We start from the raw sequence: 18,031 nt of genomic DNA on the forward strand, positions 1-18,031 counted from the left end.
TTTACAGTGAGTCTAAAGACGGCAGATACTACTCAGCTTCAATTTTTTTTCTTTTTTAAGATAGCAATGGGAAGCTGCTATATAGCACAGGGATCTCAACTCCGGGCTCCGTGATGACCTAGAGGGGTGGCATGGAAGGGTGTGTGGAAGGCTCAGGAAGGAGGGGATATGTGTATACATATAGTTAATTTGATTTGTTGTATAGCAGAAACTAACACAATATTGTAAAACAATTGTACTCCAATTTAAAAAAAAAATTTTTTTTAAGCAGAATTTCCCCAAAGCAGTTCCCTTCCAAAAGCAATCTAAACCCTAAAGGTAGCCAAACGTCACACATCCACAGACCTTAATAAAAGTTCCAAGGCCAGACATGTTCAACTTCTGTCTTAAACCTTAACCACACAAGGATTCTCACCAATCAAAACACCTGCTCTTTTGGCAGAAATGGGCGTCTCTTAGGGGTCTGTGCCAGTGTGGACAACTGCCGATTGTTTGTCGGGGGAATTCCAAAGACCAAAAAGAGAGAAGAAATCTTATCAGAGATGAAAAAGGTCACCGAAGGAGTCGTGGATGTCATCGTCTATCCAAGTGCTGCAGATAAAACCAAAAACCGCGGCTTTGCCTTCGTGGAATATGAGAATCACCGGGCAGCTGCCATGGCCCGGAGGAAGCTTCTCCCAGGTTAGGACCATCCTCAGAGAGGAGGCGTCACTCCCTCCTGCCTGCTTCAGGCTGCTGCGCTTCTTAGCAAAGGAAGCAAAACCCTGTAGTCCGTTCGTTTGCTCTTTATCTCTCATTACGCAACATTTTAAACTCTCCATCTTTCTTTTCTCACAGTTAATTCTGTTCCCTAGAGTTTTCACAGATTAGGTTCTGAAAACTATTCACTGTGCATTAAATCCAATACACATGCATAGGAGAAATCTAGAAGCTCGAGCTATAGCAACGCTGTACTGAATCTTTAAACTGAAGAATCTCCGTGAATTTATCAATCAACAGTTATCTTTATGTATCATTTTCATTATCAGACTTATTAGAAATAAGGTATATTATCCATCATAATGAAGAAATAATAGATATGCAAGTGAAACATTATCCCAATGACAATTAAGTGGCATACTTTTATTATAACCCCCTAGTAGCATCACCGACTCAATGGGCATGAGTTTGAGTGAACTCCTGGAGTTGGTGATGGACAGGGAGGCCTGGCGTGCTGCAGTCCATGCGGTCGCAAAGAGTTGGACACAACTGAGCAGCTGAACTGAACTGTCTAATAATTTGTAATTTCAGAAATTAGAAATAATAGCTTTCCATAAAAGGACACCTTAGTTCGGTGCTATAAATACAAGGCAGGTCCTGTCTGGGCAACGACCATAAATTCCTAGGTTTAGAAAGTTCCACCAAGACACTGTCTCAGTCAGATCAACTTAGGAAGAATTATTGAAAGTCTGTGCTTATTTTAAAATATCTGCCAAAACTTACACAAAGTAAGGTATTGAAATGAATTAACATTAAAATGATAAGGATTTCAAGAATAACTAATTGAACACACTGGAATCAATGTTTCTCTTAAGCACTATGGAAGACCACCTTAATTTGAAACAAAGCAAAACAGCAACAATAGATGTATGCTGCCCTATAAACATTCTTAAAAAATACTAACAGGATTAGCCCTCTAAAATTTTTCAAAATTGAAATATGGCTTCTGAGCTTGAGGAATATTTTTTAATACTATGAAGGCAGCTTAAAGTGAAAAATATGAGCCGACCCCCAAAATTGCTGAATCTATTGAGGTGGATATTTTTATATCTAAAGTAATATTCATAAATTTTGTACATGTAGTCTATGGGATTCCAAAGAGTTGGACACAGCTGGGTGACTGAACAACATTAGTATTAGAAAACATAGGAAAGGGAAATTTTACAAAGATTAGGGAAGATGAAATCAATATTTAAAATTTAACAATAAAAATGTTTTGTCCTGAGAGGTGGATAGGTTCAACATGGAAACGTCCATTAAAAAGTGAATAGTCAAAATAAAAAAGAAATGAACATAAATTCACTACCCAGTGGTCAAGGTGCCTGACCAAGGGGCATAGAATCACTAAAACTCCTCACACTTCTTACCTAGCCTCTCAGTGACAAGAACTTAATATTTTACTGTCCTCTTCAACACCAACAATTCTGGTATCGAAAAGCCCCTCATTTCCATCATGTTCTTGGGCCATCATTGTAGGCTTAACACATATATGCCCAACCTTGGATAATTTTTTTTTTTTAACAAGGCCTCCTAATTATTCTCTCAGCTCTGCTTTCTCTTCAATGGATCTCACCTTCAACTGACTCCATCCTGAACTTTCCCCCCAGAGTAGTGTTCCTAAAATATGCCATCATCCTTTCTACAAGTTCTTTTACATAGCAGAAATTCAGCCTCTTTGTTAAGAGGCTGAATGTTGTCACTCACTCAGTGAAAAAATTAGTTAAAAATACTATTAGTTAAAAATTATTAAAAAATATTACTTGAACTCTCTTGCTGCATATATGAGATAAACCATAAGCCTCTGAGCCTGTCATTCAAGGCCTTTCACTCAGGGTTCCAGTTCTTTTTAAACATACATTGTACATTCTGTTTTCTGATAAAAACCCCTCCTTTCTCTCAGGACAAACTCAACGTCCTAGACAACGCCTTGCTCATTTTGTGTCCTTTATTCCCAGTGCTGTATCCCCTACTAGAATGAGTTACCCTTTCCCCTCTCCTGACTCACTGATTCTAAGGCCCAGCGTAGCCATCATTTTGTGAAGAAACCAGCCTTACACTGTTTCAGCCCACACTAATTATTTTCCTCTTTTATTACCTGTACAGATATATACAACATTTGGGAGGGGTAGCGGGAGAATGACAGTGAAAGATAATCCAAAATAGGAGAAAGGGTTTTCAGAAGTCAACCAGTGTTCCTGGGGCATTAAAACTTCCCATCAGCTTCCTTTCTTCAAAGAAAACAGCACACTGAGTCACAGAAAAAGCCTCTGTCTTTACCTGAGTTGAGCCGACTTGTTGGGTCAGGGCTGAGCACTCAGGCTGCAAGAATTCTCTATGTTAAGCTTCCACCCACCATCCTGACTCTTCCCCATGATTCTCTGGCCAGGATGCAGCAACACAGAGGCAGCCCCACTCTCCCCAGGTGCTCCTCATTTCCTCATTATCTGAGGCTTCCCTTTCCTTGCCTGACCCTTTAATTGGCCTCAGCTATTGGAGTTTCAGTCAGATTGGATTTAAATCAGAGTGCCTCAGCAGCAGACTAACAAGATGCAGCAAATAAGCCAGTCAGAGCAAACTGTTTTATTTCTACAAAAGCCTGAGAGTAAAATCTATTACCCATTTGGACCTCACCAGTTAAATGACAAAACAGGATTTCAGTAATGGGCAATCCTCAGGAGAGCCTGGTTTGAAAGGATAAGGAGATCTTTCAGAAACATAAGCAAGGACCACAAGAAGCGTTTCCTTCTTAATTGATCCAGACTTGAGACAGAGAGAAAACTGTGGTCTAAAGTGGTGTATTGACTCTCCCTCTCCCCCACCTACCTTATCAACAGTAGCAACTCTCTCCTGACACTGCATCTTTGCTGAGGCATATATGGAGTAAAGAAGATGCATTGAGCAGAGTTTATCAAAGCATTCTGAGGATGCTCTGAAAAAGACTTCCAAGACTGCTTTTTCCATTTTAGTCTCCATCAGAGTCACTTGGAGGGCTTATTAAAGGGCAGTGCTGGAGGCCCCACCACCAGAGCTCCTGATTCAGTAGGTCTGATGTGGTTTGTTTTGTTGTTTTTTAGTTGCTGAGTTGTGTCAGACTCTCTGTGACCCCAGGTTTGGTGTGGGGTCTGATCGTTTGCATTTATAACAGGTTGCCAGAATGCAACTGCCCCTGAGACCTCAAGCTTGAGATTTGGTCATTTAAATCAAGGATTGTCCATGGTGGGCTACAAATGTGAATCACCTAAGAAGGCGTTAAGATTTATGTGTTTTATTGATGGCTGTGCTGGGTTTTCACTGCTGCATGAGGGCCTTCTCCAGTTGTGGCGAGCGGGGTCTACTCTCTAATTGCGATGCCCAGGTTTCTCACTGCGGTAGTTTCTCTTATTGCAGGGGATGGGCTCCAGGTATGTAGGCTTCGGTAGTTGCAGAACACAGGCTTCTGAGTGCTGGGTCAGTCAGTAGCTGTGGCACACAGGGTTAGTTGTTCTGTGGCATGCGGGAATCTTCCTGGACCGGGAATCAAACCCGTGTCCCTGCTTTGGCTGGTGAATTCTTTACCGCTGAGTCACCAGGGAAATCCCTTGAGGTTTTTAAACAATGTCAGTATCCAAATCAATCGCTAATCAGAGATTCTCTGGAAGCAGAGAGTAGCCTTGAGGCACTGATATTTTTAAGTTTTCAAGGTAATTCTACTGTGGCACCAAATTTTGTGATCCACTGCTATATCCATCAACTAATGATATTAGCCATTTAATTGCATGGGAGATATGGGAAAACCTGGGGAATGACTCAGGATAGAAACGTTTATTAAGCGTCTACAATGTACACTGTTTTCTTCTAAAGGACAAGGGAGGTTCTAAAAAAAAAAAATCATTTCTAATTTGACACTATTTACATTAGACTCAAAGAACGCATATTCTTTATAAACTATACATCTCCAAAATCCACCAAAAAGTATCAAGAGGAAAGTACATTATTGAATTATCATTTAAAAGTGAAAATTCTCCCTTCCATGCATCATCTTCTTTGTCTTCACAACAACCTTAATGAGTAGATATTTTTATTATCCCAATTTTACAGATGAGGAAGGTGAAGCTAGAAGGGTTGTTTCCTAGCCAAGATCACTGATCTGATTATGGAACCTGTCTGACTTCAAAGTTCATATTCAGAAATCACTTTCCAGTACTGACTTTCACAGGGATGTTAATGGAAATCGCTGTTTCCTGCATCCCCTCTCACTTCTATCCATTTTAACCTTTTCCACATCTTCAGGCTTATGAATGACTTAATGTGGCCTCAGTCTTGGTAGGCAAAAGTCAATGAGCTAGAATAGTGTTCTCAATTTTGGATGAATTAACTGAGATGCTTTTCAAAATCCTGAAGACTAGGCCACTTAGATCAGAGTTTGGAAGAAGGATCCTGGGATCAGAGATGAGGCAATTCCCAGGGGAAAATCAAAAGCCTCTGTTGTAGCATTTTGGGATTTCCTTAGTGTTAACACTCCCACTGCGGCTCATTTCAAGCTACCAAGGTGACATCAGTTGACTCAAAAAATTCTGAAAATTGAAGAGTCTATCCCTTCAGGTAGAAAGGAGCTGAGTCCAGCAGATTCAGTAGAACCCATGTTTTTTTAAGCTCTTCTACTGTGGGGTCAAGACTAAGAACCACTGAGCTACAGAAAACAGAGTCACTTGGGAACCTTAGGGATCTTGGGGTAAGACCTTTAGCAAAGTCTATGTAAAGCATAGAAAAGGAAGGGAATGGTATAAAAAGGGAGGGAGGTACAGAAGGGGATTGGAAGGGAGGGGGGAAAGAGAGTGATGGACGAAACTATCCTCTAGGATGCAAGGACGGACTGGAAGAGTAGGAAACAGCCTCCCCAGGACTGGCTGACTCATTGGGCTGCCTCTATCTTTTGTTTGGGTTTTAGAATGTCAATGCCACAGATGCTTTCACTGACTGCTTTTTAAAGGATAAAAAGATACATTTTCATTGACAATAACTGCCTTAAACATGTAATACTTAAACAACTAAACTCTTACCAGTACTGAGGATTTCTGATTTTATTTTCTCACACTTTTTATTGCTTCCAGGATTAACTTGTTCCAAAACTAATAAAAAATAAACATATTTCCAATCAAACATAGAAACTGAGTTGACCCTCACTCTCCGCTTATCACTTCACTGTATAGGGTACAAGATTGAGTAATAAAAAGCAAAAGGGAGCATGGAGAAGTACAGTGGATCTGGGCAACCTATCCTCTCAAAAGTTCATTTCCTTTTCTGTAAAACTGAGAAAGTCATACCCCTCCCCACAGAGTTACTGTGAGACGTCACTTTGAGACAGAATATGGGAAACATATAGTAGAGTGCAAGACACTCAATTGATTACAATTATAGAAATACAAAAATCTATGTAGGATAACAGCTACCTTTTTAAGAGGAGTTCAGTTTCCCATCAGACTCTACCATTGCTCTTTATCCTAATTTGGAAACATAATAACTTTTTCTATGTTCTGGCAAAGAACTAGGAGAGAATCCTGTTGATCAGAGCTCTGAGTGTAAGGGACAGAGAATGTACCTGAGCCCTACACGCCTTTCACATGAGCCATTTTTTTGGACAGTTCTGTGGTGGTACTGGATCACAAAGATTCTAGTGACCTTTCTAATGCTTCATGAAGCCAGACTCTATGTCTGAGCCCCAAATTCATTCTTTCCCTTTCTCCCCTTTTTGCTGTCTTCGGTGACTACCTCCACCCTGTGAGAACTGTTCTAAGATCCGAACATGGCACCTGCTGCCTCCTTTCTGTTCCACTTCACATCATGGTCTAGTTCCCTTTATACCCAACCACTACAATAAGCCACTTGTCATTCAGAACTCATTTCTGTGTGTGTGTGCTCAGTTGCTAAGTTGTGTCCGACTCTTTGTGACCCTCTGGACTGTAACCTGCCAGGCTCCCCTGACCCTGGGATTTTTTCAGGCAAGAATATGGGAGTGGCTTGCCATTTCCTCCTCCAGGGTATCTTCTTGACCCAGGGACTGAACCCACATCTCATGTCTCCTGCACTGGTAGGTGGGTTTCTTTACCACTAGCGCCACCTGGGAAGCCCGGAACTCGCTTCTAGCTAGCTCTTATTTGAAATACCTTTAAAGATCAACCATCACCTCTTTTAATATTAGTGTTCTTGCTCAATCAACATCTCAAGGTTCAATTTAAAAGGCCATTTTAGTATGAACTGCAGTGATGTCCTAATTTCTATGTAATTAATCATATATGATCTTTCTCAACAGGAAGAATTCAGTTATGGGGACATCCTATTGCAGTAGACTGGGCAGAACCAGAAGTAGAAGTTGATGAAGACACAATGTCCTCAGTGAAAATCCTGTACGTTAGAAACCTAATGCTGTCTACCTCAGAAGAGATGATTGAGAAAGAATTCAATAATATTAAACCAGGTAGGACACGCCAGACAAGATCACTTTTTCAAAATATATTTAAAACACTTATGCTGATGGACAGGGAGGCCTGGCGTGCTGCGATTCATGGGGTCGCAAAGAGTTGGACACAACTGAGCGACTGATCTGATCTGATGCTTGAGCTGACTTCCCTTAACTTTAAATAAGATAGCTTTCACTTATCATTCTCATAATCACATACAGAATATTAAAACTATATTTCTACCTTTGGATTAGAAAATGTGGATGTAAGGTTCTATAACATTTATCAATATTATAATTTTACATGTTTCTGTGTGATTACTTAATACATATTTCCTTCACTGAACTATAAATTCCATGAGCTCTTTTTCTGTTGTCTCCTCAGCTCCTATTTCTGTGCCTGGGACTTAGTTGATGCTCAATAAATTTTTACTGTGGTAATGAATGCATGGCCGTAACTAAAGATCTGATGCAGGTTTCTAAACCTCAATATCTGTGACATTTTTGGCCAATAATTCTTGGCTGTGGGAGTCTGTCCTGTGCATTCCAGAATGTAATGTTTTGTAATTTTCATAACCAAAAATGTCTCTAGAATTTTTTTGTGCCTGGGAGAGCAAATTGCCCCCAGTTGAGAACCCCTGGTCTAATGGAATATGATTATGACTTTAGATACATAAGAAAGGAAGTAACAGTTTGTTCTAGAAAACTGATTTGAGGGAATAGAAAAGAAAAAGGATGGTGGAGGAGAATTTATTACTCTTCATTTTGTCAATATTTTTCATTGTCAGTTTTAAGCCATGAGATTGACTCCCTATCTCTTTTTCCTCATATAGGAACTGCAACACTGAGAAGGTAAAGCATTTTAAGAAACTATGTCCAAACAAGTATTTCTCAAAGCCAGTTCTGCAGAACATTCATTCTATAAACTATCAATACGTGTTACTCTTAAAAGGGATCCATAGTCAAATAAGTTTGTTAACACCAAATTCAGTGAAATTAAAAATTTGTTTGTCTGTGGGACTTATCATAGTTCTTAACCTTCTAATTTGCTTTGAAAGTCTCCAAAAGAGGAGCTGTAGAATGACTCACTTCCCAATTTGAGGGCCATGGATCCCATTTTTTTGGAAGACCATCTTGTGGGATTTGCATGCCTCAGAGCATGTTAGTCTAAGTTTATCACTATGGTGACATCTTTCCATAAATGAGAATTTCCTAGGTTGTTGATAAGCATGGGCCATGATACCATCACCTTAAAACTGCCTGAGAATATTCACATCACATAGTGATGTTGCCTGTTTTCAACTCTGACTGCTCTGTCAAGTGGAATAGCATAAATTGATGATTTATTCTAAAGGTAATTAGTAAGGCTCTTTTTTCTCCCTTTTTAGAGATTCACTAGAGACTTGTCTTTTTCCACACTTCAGGAACTCTGCCTTCCTTGCTACATGAGTATAATGGTATATTCAACAACTCTGTGACGTAGGGTACCTTACTACTTCCATTATTTTCCAGGACCCAGAGCAGATAAGTTGCTTGTCCAGGGTCATACAACCAGAAAGTGGCAGGGTCTGGACTTAAATCCAGGTCTGGTTAAGAGCTTGTTCTTAACAACTCAAGGACCCCCATGACCTACACATATTCCATTCACCCACTCATTCACTCACCTGTCATTTCTTCAGTAGCTCCTAGGTGCCAGGCACGGTGGGAAGAACTAACAGGTAGGATGTGTGTGTGTGGAAGGAGTTTAACAGCAATGGCAACCTAACTCCTGGGGTTAGATTGTTTAGGAGAAGTGACACAAAATTGGAGATCTGGAAGTTGATGCAACTGTGAGCATAGAAACTGATACATGCATGTATAAACATCGTTTCACCATGACTTAGCACTGACTTTCTTCCTTCCCATAGTGAATAATACTTATTTTGTGTAATTAAAACATTACTCTTTGGGATGGAGTGGAGGCAGAAAGGCTGGAATGAGAAACTACTAAAAGGCTGCTTCCTTTCATAGTCACTGGCTATCAGCTTTCTAGTCTATATGTTGAAGAGAGACAAGTGTCTAGGCCCTTTTAATTATAGTGAAAATAGTAAATACCAGGTCTGTTTCTCTCTCTGAGGCTGGTGGCACAACTCTTAGGACTCCATAATGATATGTGCATTGTGCTGCTTCTTGGCACTCTGCAAAAAAAAAAAAAAAAAAAACGAATTGCAGAGGATTGTCGACTAGCAGACATCTGCTGTATTGGGGAAAAAAAGAGCTAACCAGTTTCTTTTACAGTAGAAATGATGTTTATACTTACCTAGAAAAACTTGAGAAACAAAAAAATAACTTTTAAAAAATTCTATTGAAAGTTGGATCCCTCAAAGGACCCTGAATATTCTTGCAAATAATTATCAATATATTATTTTAACCCTTATTAAACTGAAAATATTATATTGCTATTCAGAGAAATAATGATAATTAAAACAAAAACTAGAGCCAGAAAATGTATGTTCTTCCTCAGTGTAGCCTAAGAGTATCTGCTGAAATTCCAATTATAATCATTTCATAAAATCTGATTTTCTTAAAACAGTTTACCTTCAGAATCACTTGAAGGGCTTGTTAAAAGATTACTGGCCCCGCCCACCTGAATTTCATATTCAGTAGCATCACTGCCTCAGTGGATATAAACCTGAGCAAACTCCAGGAGACAGTGAAGGCCAGGGAAGCCTGGCATGCTGCAGTCCACGGGGTTGCAAAGAGTAGGACATAACTGAGAGACTGAACAACAATAGGTCTGGGATGGGTCCCAAGCATTTGCATTTCCATTAAGTTCTGGGGAAGGTGATACTGCTGGTCTGAGGACCATACTTTGGGAAACATGACCTTCTGAAAGTCTCACCTTGGGACTGCAGATGTGTTTGTTTGTCTTCAGGTAATTCAACTGCTGCTGACAAACTGATAATGAACACAGTCGTTGTTTTCCAATTCCCTGTATTAGAGTCTTATGGATGACCACTGATATTTTATTGCCTCACCCTTTGCAAAATGATGATTGATCAATAAACAAGAAGAAACATATTAAAATAAGCCATATGGTAAACACCATTGTAGAGAAAACCAGCTTTGATGATTTAAAAAACTCTCACTTTCTAATCTGTCTGCATTTTTAATGAGGTTACACTTTCACATACCATGATTTCTAAAAGCATGTGTGGCTAAGCATTATTGTTCAAAAAACACAAGCTGATTTCAATATCTGCAAGTAGAATTTGAGTACACCAAAATCTATTATCATCTGAAATGCCACCTAACTAATGTGAATGATAACAGAATATGAATTGACTAAAATATTTGCTCATTCCAGGAATATTCATTGAATAGCTGCATTCCATGGGGTTGCTAACAGTCGGGCACGACTGAGCAACTTCCCTTTCACTTTTCATTTTCATGCATTGGAGAAGGAAATGGCAACCCACTCCAGTGTTCTTGCCTGGAGAATCCCAGGGACAGGGGAGCCTGGTGGGCTGCCGTCTATGGGGTCACGCAGAGTCGGACACTACTGAAGCGACTCAGCAGCAGCAGCAGCAGCCCCTGTGCACAAAATACTATGCAGGAACTGCTGCTAAGTCACGTCAGTCATGTCCGACTCTGTGTGACCCCATAGACAGCAGCCCACCAGGCTTTCCCATCCCTGGGATTCTCCAGGCTAGAACACTGGAGTGGGTTGCCATTTCCTTCTCCAATGCGTGAAAGTGAAGTCACTCAGTCGTGTTCAACTCAGCAATCCCACGGACTGCAGCCTACCAGGCTCCTCCATCCATGGAAGTTTCCAGGCAAGAGTACTGGAGTGGGTCGCCAGTGCCTTCTCCAAATGCAGGAACTAGATAAGGACAATACCAAGATGCCTCTGGGAGCCAATAGACTAGCTGGAGGATGGCACTGCAGAGTGAATGGGGCAAAGACCGGGAAGGTAGAGATCCTCACTAGCCCATCTTTTACCTGTTAATATCCAAGAAAAGCATGAGGTTAAGTCACAATAATTACTCCAACCTGAAACTGAAGGAATAAAGAGACCACGTTTGCAATGCAGTTAATTACATGTCTGCATGGTTCATGGTCTCAAATACCTTTATTTTCTCAACTTAGCCATATAACTTTGTTCTGTACAACCACTGTAATAAGAAGTAAAGAATCAAATACTGAGGGGGAAAAAGAAGCATCACAATGTTTTAAAATTATTTGTACTTTAGCACCCTATCATTATTCCAAAGGAAGACAGGTTATAGCCATTGAAACATGTAGCAGAGTAGAAACTCAAATTGTCTTCATGACTTTGAATCTAAGAGGGTAGATAATTGAACTTTGACAGTGAGAGGGAAAAAGGAGAAGACATATCCTTTTCTGATCCTCCCTGGCATAGGGTCCCATCCTCGGTTGTCCGTGGAAACTAAGGATGGAAGAAAACCTGAGTGCTCAAAATATACCCAAGTGACTAACTGAAAAAGGATAATTTGCATGGTAAACTAACAAATTAATATTAAACAAGTTTCTATCTTTAGGCAAAAGTTCTATTTTTAAAATTGAGTAAGCAAGGACATTTTAATAATAAAATGTAAAATCTAAAGTTCAACCATCTTGGTAGAACTTTATTTTTACACGTCCATCAACATGTACAGCAGTCCCTCTACATAATAATAGGTTAGGTTGATTTGTTATTTTTTTATTACACAAAGAATATATATCATATTGCAAATATTTGTAAAAACACCAAAGAATGAAAATTAAAATTTGAAAGTCCCCTTTATCCTCCCCAACTTTTTTCCCCATTCCTGTTGTTGGTCAGTCACTAAATTGTGTCTGATTCTTTGCAATCCCATGGACTGCAGCACTCCAGGCCTTTCTGTCCCTCACTATCTCCTGCAGTTTGTCCAAGTTCATGTCCATTGAGTTGGTGATGCTTTCCAACCATTTCATTCTCTGCTGCCCTCTTCTCCTTTTGCCTTCAATCTTTCCCAGCATCAGGATCTTCTCCTGAACTAACCCCTATTAACAATTCAATCTTGATCATTTCAGTTCTCTTTCTGTGTGTATATTCATATTTATGTGCAACATATATGTGGGTTGGGATTTTATAAATATAAATGCTATAATATTACACTTACTATATTGTAACTTTTTAGATTTAACAACAGGTTCTGAAGGTTTCCATGTAAGTATACACAAGCCTATTTGTTCTCTTTAAAGACTTCTTAGTATTATTTAATACAAATGTACCAGATTTAATCACTCTCATGAAAATGGACATTAAGTTGTTTTATTTTGCTATTTCATCTGACTAGTGTTATTAATATTCTTACGCATGATCCTTTTGCACATGTGTGAATACTTCTATTAAAGAGATTCCTCTAGTAGGATTAGTGGATATGTACATTGTTTCCAACCTTTGATATTTTAAACCAGCATGGTAAGAAACTATCTTGGTTCTCAGATGTACTTTCAGAATTTTTATTTGTTTGTTTTGATCAAATGAGATAAGCAGATGAGAGATCTGAGTTCTAGTTCCTAGCAATGTGAGTTCATAAATTTCACTTACTTTGTCAGAGATTTAGATTCAGAATCTTTAAGTTGAAAACAAATAAAGGTAAGACGAATTAAAAATTAAATTATTGCTAAGTCTCTTCTAACTCTAAAATTTTATTGTACAAATCAAAGGAGTCAAGATGTCTTTCTGAGGAAAGAGCCGTAAAATTTAAAAAGGTAATTACCTAAATATATAAGATGACCAATAATTGAGTTCAACTCAACAAATATTTTACCATGTATAAATTACTATCCTTTATATAATATACTGAAAAAGATACCCTTCTATCCTCAAAGATAAAGATCTAGGAAATGGAAAAACAAATCCATAAATAAATATATACATAATAAGGCAGAACATAAGTGTTATTAAAAAATTACAAACAAAATCTTTTGCTGAATATGCAGAATTTTAAACCTGAACACAGGAAATATTCTCAATGGGCTCTTTAAATACTGAATCTCCAAAAAAAAAAGATTCTTGCAAGCTGAATGTTTAAGTGTATCATGTTCAGCGCTGTCTCAGGTTTGCTAAGAGAGCTACCTTCACTCTGCTTCCAGGTGCTGTGGAAAGGGTGAAGAAAATCCGAGACTATGCGTTTGTGCACTTCACTAACCGAGAAGATGCAGTGGAGGCTATGAAAGCTTTAAATGGGAAGGTAATGAAGCACAAAGAAAAACTATGTACCGATTCCACCGAAGTGTGTTGTGGAGGTTTCATTCAGGAGAACAGACCTACAAGTCCATCCCGCTCAGGCTTCCTCCGTCTCTGACACGGCTGCCTTAATCCATCTAAGATGAACAAAAGGGTGATGGAAAATTCAATGAGAGGCAGCTTATATGTCCAATTCTATCTCTAATTTTGGCTGATCTGGACAAGTCACTGGCCCTCAATTTTTTTAGAAAGAGAGAGTTGGAATGGAGTATCCCAAGGTGATTTTCCCAGTTTCAGTTTTCTCTCATTATTTCAAAGAAATTATAACCTTTATAGTATAGTATTTTGGAGACTGATGATCTGACAAGATGTCAAAGTTATCATTCTGCTCTTATAGTTTGATATTCCAAGTCTGGAAAGCTTGGAATCTCTTCACCTTGCCAAGAGTAAGCTCTGGGGAAAAAGTAATATTATATTCTAACTTATGATTTATATATAGAAACCAGTATAACATTAACTTATTAATCCCATAATATTGAAAATCTTCTGTAAACCATTTATCATGCTAAATATTGTTTGGAATACTTAAAGGATCAAACCAAAGATGCTTATCAAAGGGCTAAAAGTCAATTGAGGATTAAGATAAGTACTCAAATACCTTTGCAAAGTCCAGTCAGATAAATTGTGTTTAAAGAAAAAATGCTTAAGTGGTGACAATGTTCAAAGAGGAGTGGGTTATAAAGAATCAGAAAATCTTCATAGATGCGAAAAGATAATATTTAAGAGAAGCCATGACACTTGGGAAGAATTCCAAAAGGAAAAAATAACAAAACATGGCAAAGGAGAGGTAATCTCAGACAGAGGCATAGAATTTGTAAAGAGCAAAGTATAATTGGAGAACAGTAAAGATGGATTGCCTTGCTATGAATAGAATGATCACAGGGCTGTTTCACCTGCCAGGCCTTGCACTGGTAAATCCTAATAGGAGACAGTTGGCAAAGGGACTAACTATAAGGATATGAGCCTGGGGCAGGAGAATTAAGAGAGACTGTGCAGGAGCCTGGGGCTCGTGCACTCCTGGAGCCAAGGAGACAAAGGACTAGAGAAGTAACAGGAAACCTAAAGGAGAGAGGATTGTAAAGAGCAGATCTTATTGAGAGAAGTAATGAACTTTGGCCAGTGGACATATTCAGGCCAAGGTCACCTCACAGAGAAGGAGCCAAGAGAAGAAATAGCTCACACTTGCTGCTCTCTCTCCCACCAACCTCTGGCCAGGCCTCCCCGTTGACCAAATTCAATCATAATCTGCAAGGCCCAGGAGCCCTGAAGGGGAGCCGTGCAGAACTCCCTGTGGGGGCTTGGAGGTTGGCAGCCAATGGGGAGTGGATCTACAGGGCAAATAGAGAGTCTCCGCACAAGGCCTTCAGACATAGTGGGGCCTGGGCTTCTGAGCTATTCCTGGTCTACAGAACTGTGTGAATCCTGCTGTGGGGGGAGGGTGGTGTGGGGGCTGCATAGTAGGGGAGACTGCTGCTGCTGCTGCTAAGTCGCTTCAGTCGTGTCCGACTCTGTGCGACCCCATAGACGGCAGCCCACCAGGATCCCCTGTCCCTGGGATTCTCCAGGCAGGAACACTGGAGTGGGTTGTCATTTCCTTCTCCAATGCATGAAAGTGAAAAGTGAAAGTGAAGTCGCTCAGTCGTGTCCGACTCTTTGCAACCCCATGGACTGCAGCCCACCAGGCTCCTCCGTCCATGGGATTCTCTTGCCATTGCCTTCTCCAGTAGGGGAAACTACTGACTCCAAAACACAAAAAGAAAACTTGAAAGCAAAATATTAATGCATATTTAAATATATGTCTAGGAAGCAAAATATTATTTCTTCTTCATTGATAATTACATTTAGTGTCATAATAATATTTCTTTGAAAAAATGTGATAGATTAGTTTCTCACTTTGAAAACATTTCTGAGGATACATGATGCTTGCAAAGAAGGGACCATGGTAAATTAAATGCTAAATAATTGCATTGGAATCATCATAGTGGAAAAGTATTCAAACTGTTTCCAATTTTTGCAGCTGGCATATTTATGGTGGTTTAGTCACTAAATTGTGTCTGACTCTTGCTACCCCATGGACTGTAGCCTGCCAGGCTTCTCTGTCCATAGGGCTTTCCAGGCAAGAATACTGGAGTGGGTTGACATTTCCTTCTCTAGGGGATCTTCTTGATCCAGGATCGAACCTGGGTCTCCTGCACTGCAGGCAGATTCTTTACCGACTGAGCTATCAGGGAAACCTATGGCTGGATATTTTTATAACAATGTATACATGTATTATATAGTTAAATTCACATTCAATGTTATTATTAAATATATATATTAAATATTATAATAATACTTAACTGTAATGTGATATGGGAAAAGCAAAAGTAAGTTTGCCTAGAACTATGAAAGTTTTTAAGTATCCATATGGATATTTATATTTAATCCATTAGACAAGGTGAGGCTTTGAAGTTTTTTGTTCAGTGAAGTAATGATCCCATTAACAATTTAGGGAAATCAACCTATTAAGAATTGAAGTTTCATAGAATAGGGAGAGAGATGTAATTGGAACTAGTTAAATAACTATTAAAGTCACTCAAATGGGAAGAAATAAGGGCTTGAATGAGGGTGAGAATGGAATGTAGGAGAAAGCTCTACACAGAACTATGCAGGGTGAATTCAAAGGATCCAGGAACTGATTGGATAGAGCGGTGGGAAAGAAGGATGAGTCATTTTAGGTTTTCAATACAGAGAACCAGGATAATGATGTTAGGGAAGTCAGGCAGGGAAACCTATTTGGACAGAAAGGTGATGAACTGAGCTTTGCACGTGATGATTCATTTATTCTACAAATACCTGTGAATGTCTACAATGAGGAAGAAATCTCGCTGGGCTTGGGGCTATACAGGTTAATATGGTATTGTTCTAGACCTTGAAACACCTAAATAAAATAAGTAAAATACAATACTTGGTTTAGAACACTGTAAAGGAGCAGAGGCATGCAGGACAAAGTCTACTACAGTAAGAAATCTGACTTTTCAGTAAAGAATCATGTCACTAAAAACATCTCTTGATATAGAAGTGCCTGTAAGTACAGACCTATTTAGGTATCTTATCTTTCTTAAGACAGGAACAAAGACAAAGAATTACATTCAAGGTATTTCTTTAATACTCCAAGTCTGTTTCTTCTAATTACATCAACATCAATATAATATGGTAGAATATGAGCTGAATTCTCTGTGTGTGTGTGTTTGACCTAAGATATTTGATACTGATTCCTGCTACTAAAAAGTAGGGTCTGATCAGATCAGTCACTTAGTCGTGTCCGACTCTTACAACCCCCTGAATCATAGCACGCCAGGCCTCCCTGTGCATCACCAACTCCCGAAGTTCACTGAAACTCATGTCCATCGAATCAGTGATGCCATCCACCCATCTCATCCTCTGTCGTCCCCTTCTCCTCTTGCCCCCAATCCCTCCAAGCATCAGAGTCTTTTCCAATGAGTCAACTCTTCACATGAGGTGGCCAAAGTACTGGAGTTTCAGCTTTAGCATCATTCCTTCCAAAGAAATCCCAGGGCTGATCTCCTTCACAATGGACTGGTTGGATCTCCTTGCAGTCCAAGGGACTCTCAAGAGTCTTCTCCAACACCACAGTTCAAAAGCATCAATTCCTCGGTGCTCAGCCTTCTTCACAGTCCAACTCTCACATCCATACATGACCACAGGAAAAACCATAGCCTTGACTAGACGAACCTTTGTTGGCAAAGTAATGTCTCTGCTTTTGAATATGCTATCTAGGTTGGTCATAACTTTCCTTCCAAGGAGTAAGCGTCTTTTAATTTCATGGCTGCAGTCACCATCTGCAGTGATTTTGGAGCCCAGAAAAATAAAGTCTGACACTGTTTCCACTGTTTCCCCATCTATTTCCATGAAGTGATGGGACGGGATGCCATGTTCTTCGTTTTCTGAATGTTGAACTTTAATCCAACTTTTTCACTCTCCACTTTCACTTTCACAGTCTTTTTAGTTCCTCTTCACTTTCTGCCATAAGAGCGGTGTCATCTGCATATCTGAGGTTATTGATATTTCTCCCGGCAATCTTGATTCCAGCTTGTGTTTCTTCCAATCCAGCATTTCTCATGATGTGCTCTGCATACAAGTTAAATAAACAGGGTGACAATATGCAGCCTTGACGTACTCCTTTTCCTATTTGGAACCAGTCTGTTGTTCCATGTCCAGTTCTAACTGTTGCTTCCTGACCTGCATACAAATTTCTCAGGAGGCAGATCAGGTGTTCTGGTATTCCCATCTCTTTCAGAATTTTTCACAGTTTATTGTGATCCACACAGTCAAAGGCTTTGGCATAGTCAATAAAGCAGAAATAGATGAAATAGATGTTTTTCTGGAACTCTCTTGCTTTTTCCATGATCCAGCGGATGTTGGCAATTTGATCTCTGGTTCCTCTGCCTTTTCTAAAACCAGCTTGAACATCAGGAAGTTCACAGTTCACATATTGCTGAAGGCTGGCTTGGAGAATTTTGAGCATTACTTTATTAGCGTGTGAGATGAGTGCAATT

At 39.5% G+C, this 18,031-nt stretch overlaps 1 protein-coding gene across 4 annotated transcripts in view; it reads left to right on the forward strand.

Annotated features, from left to right (window-relative positions):
- The window catches only part of A1CF (APOBEC1 complementation factor), a 102,937-nt gene that overhangs the window by 64,583 nt on the left and 20,323 nt on the right, over window positions 1–18,031 (forward strand). For all 4 annotated transcript variants that reach the window (XM_061402669.1, XM_061402668.1, XM_061402670.1 and 1 more), the window contains 3 exons: window positions 443–681; window positions 7,049–7,213; window positions 13,319–13,416. In XM_061402669.1, coding sequence (XP_061258653.1) covers window positions 443–681; window positions 7,049–7,213; window positions 13,319–13,416 — 502 coding nt within the window. The remainder of the gene's footprint in view (window positions 1–442; window positions 682–7,048; window positions 7,214–13,318; window positions 13,417–18,031) is intronic.

Source organism: Bos javanicus, chromosome 26, assembly GCF_032452875.1.
Source record: "Bos javanicus breed banteng chromosome 26, ARS-OSU_banteng_1.0, whole genome shotgun sequence".
NCBI classification, from domain to species: domain Eukaryota; kingdom Metazoa; phylum Chordata; class Mammalia; order Artiodactyla; family Bovidae; genus Bos; species Bos javanicus.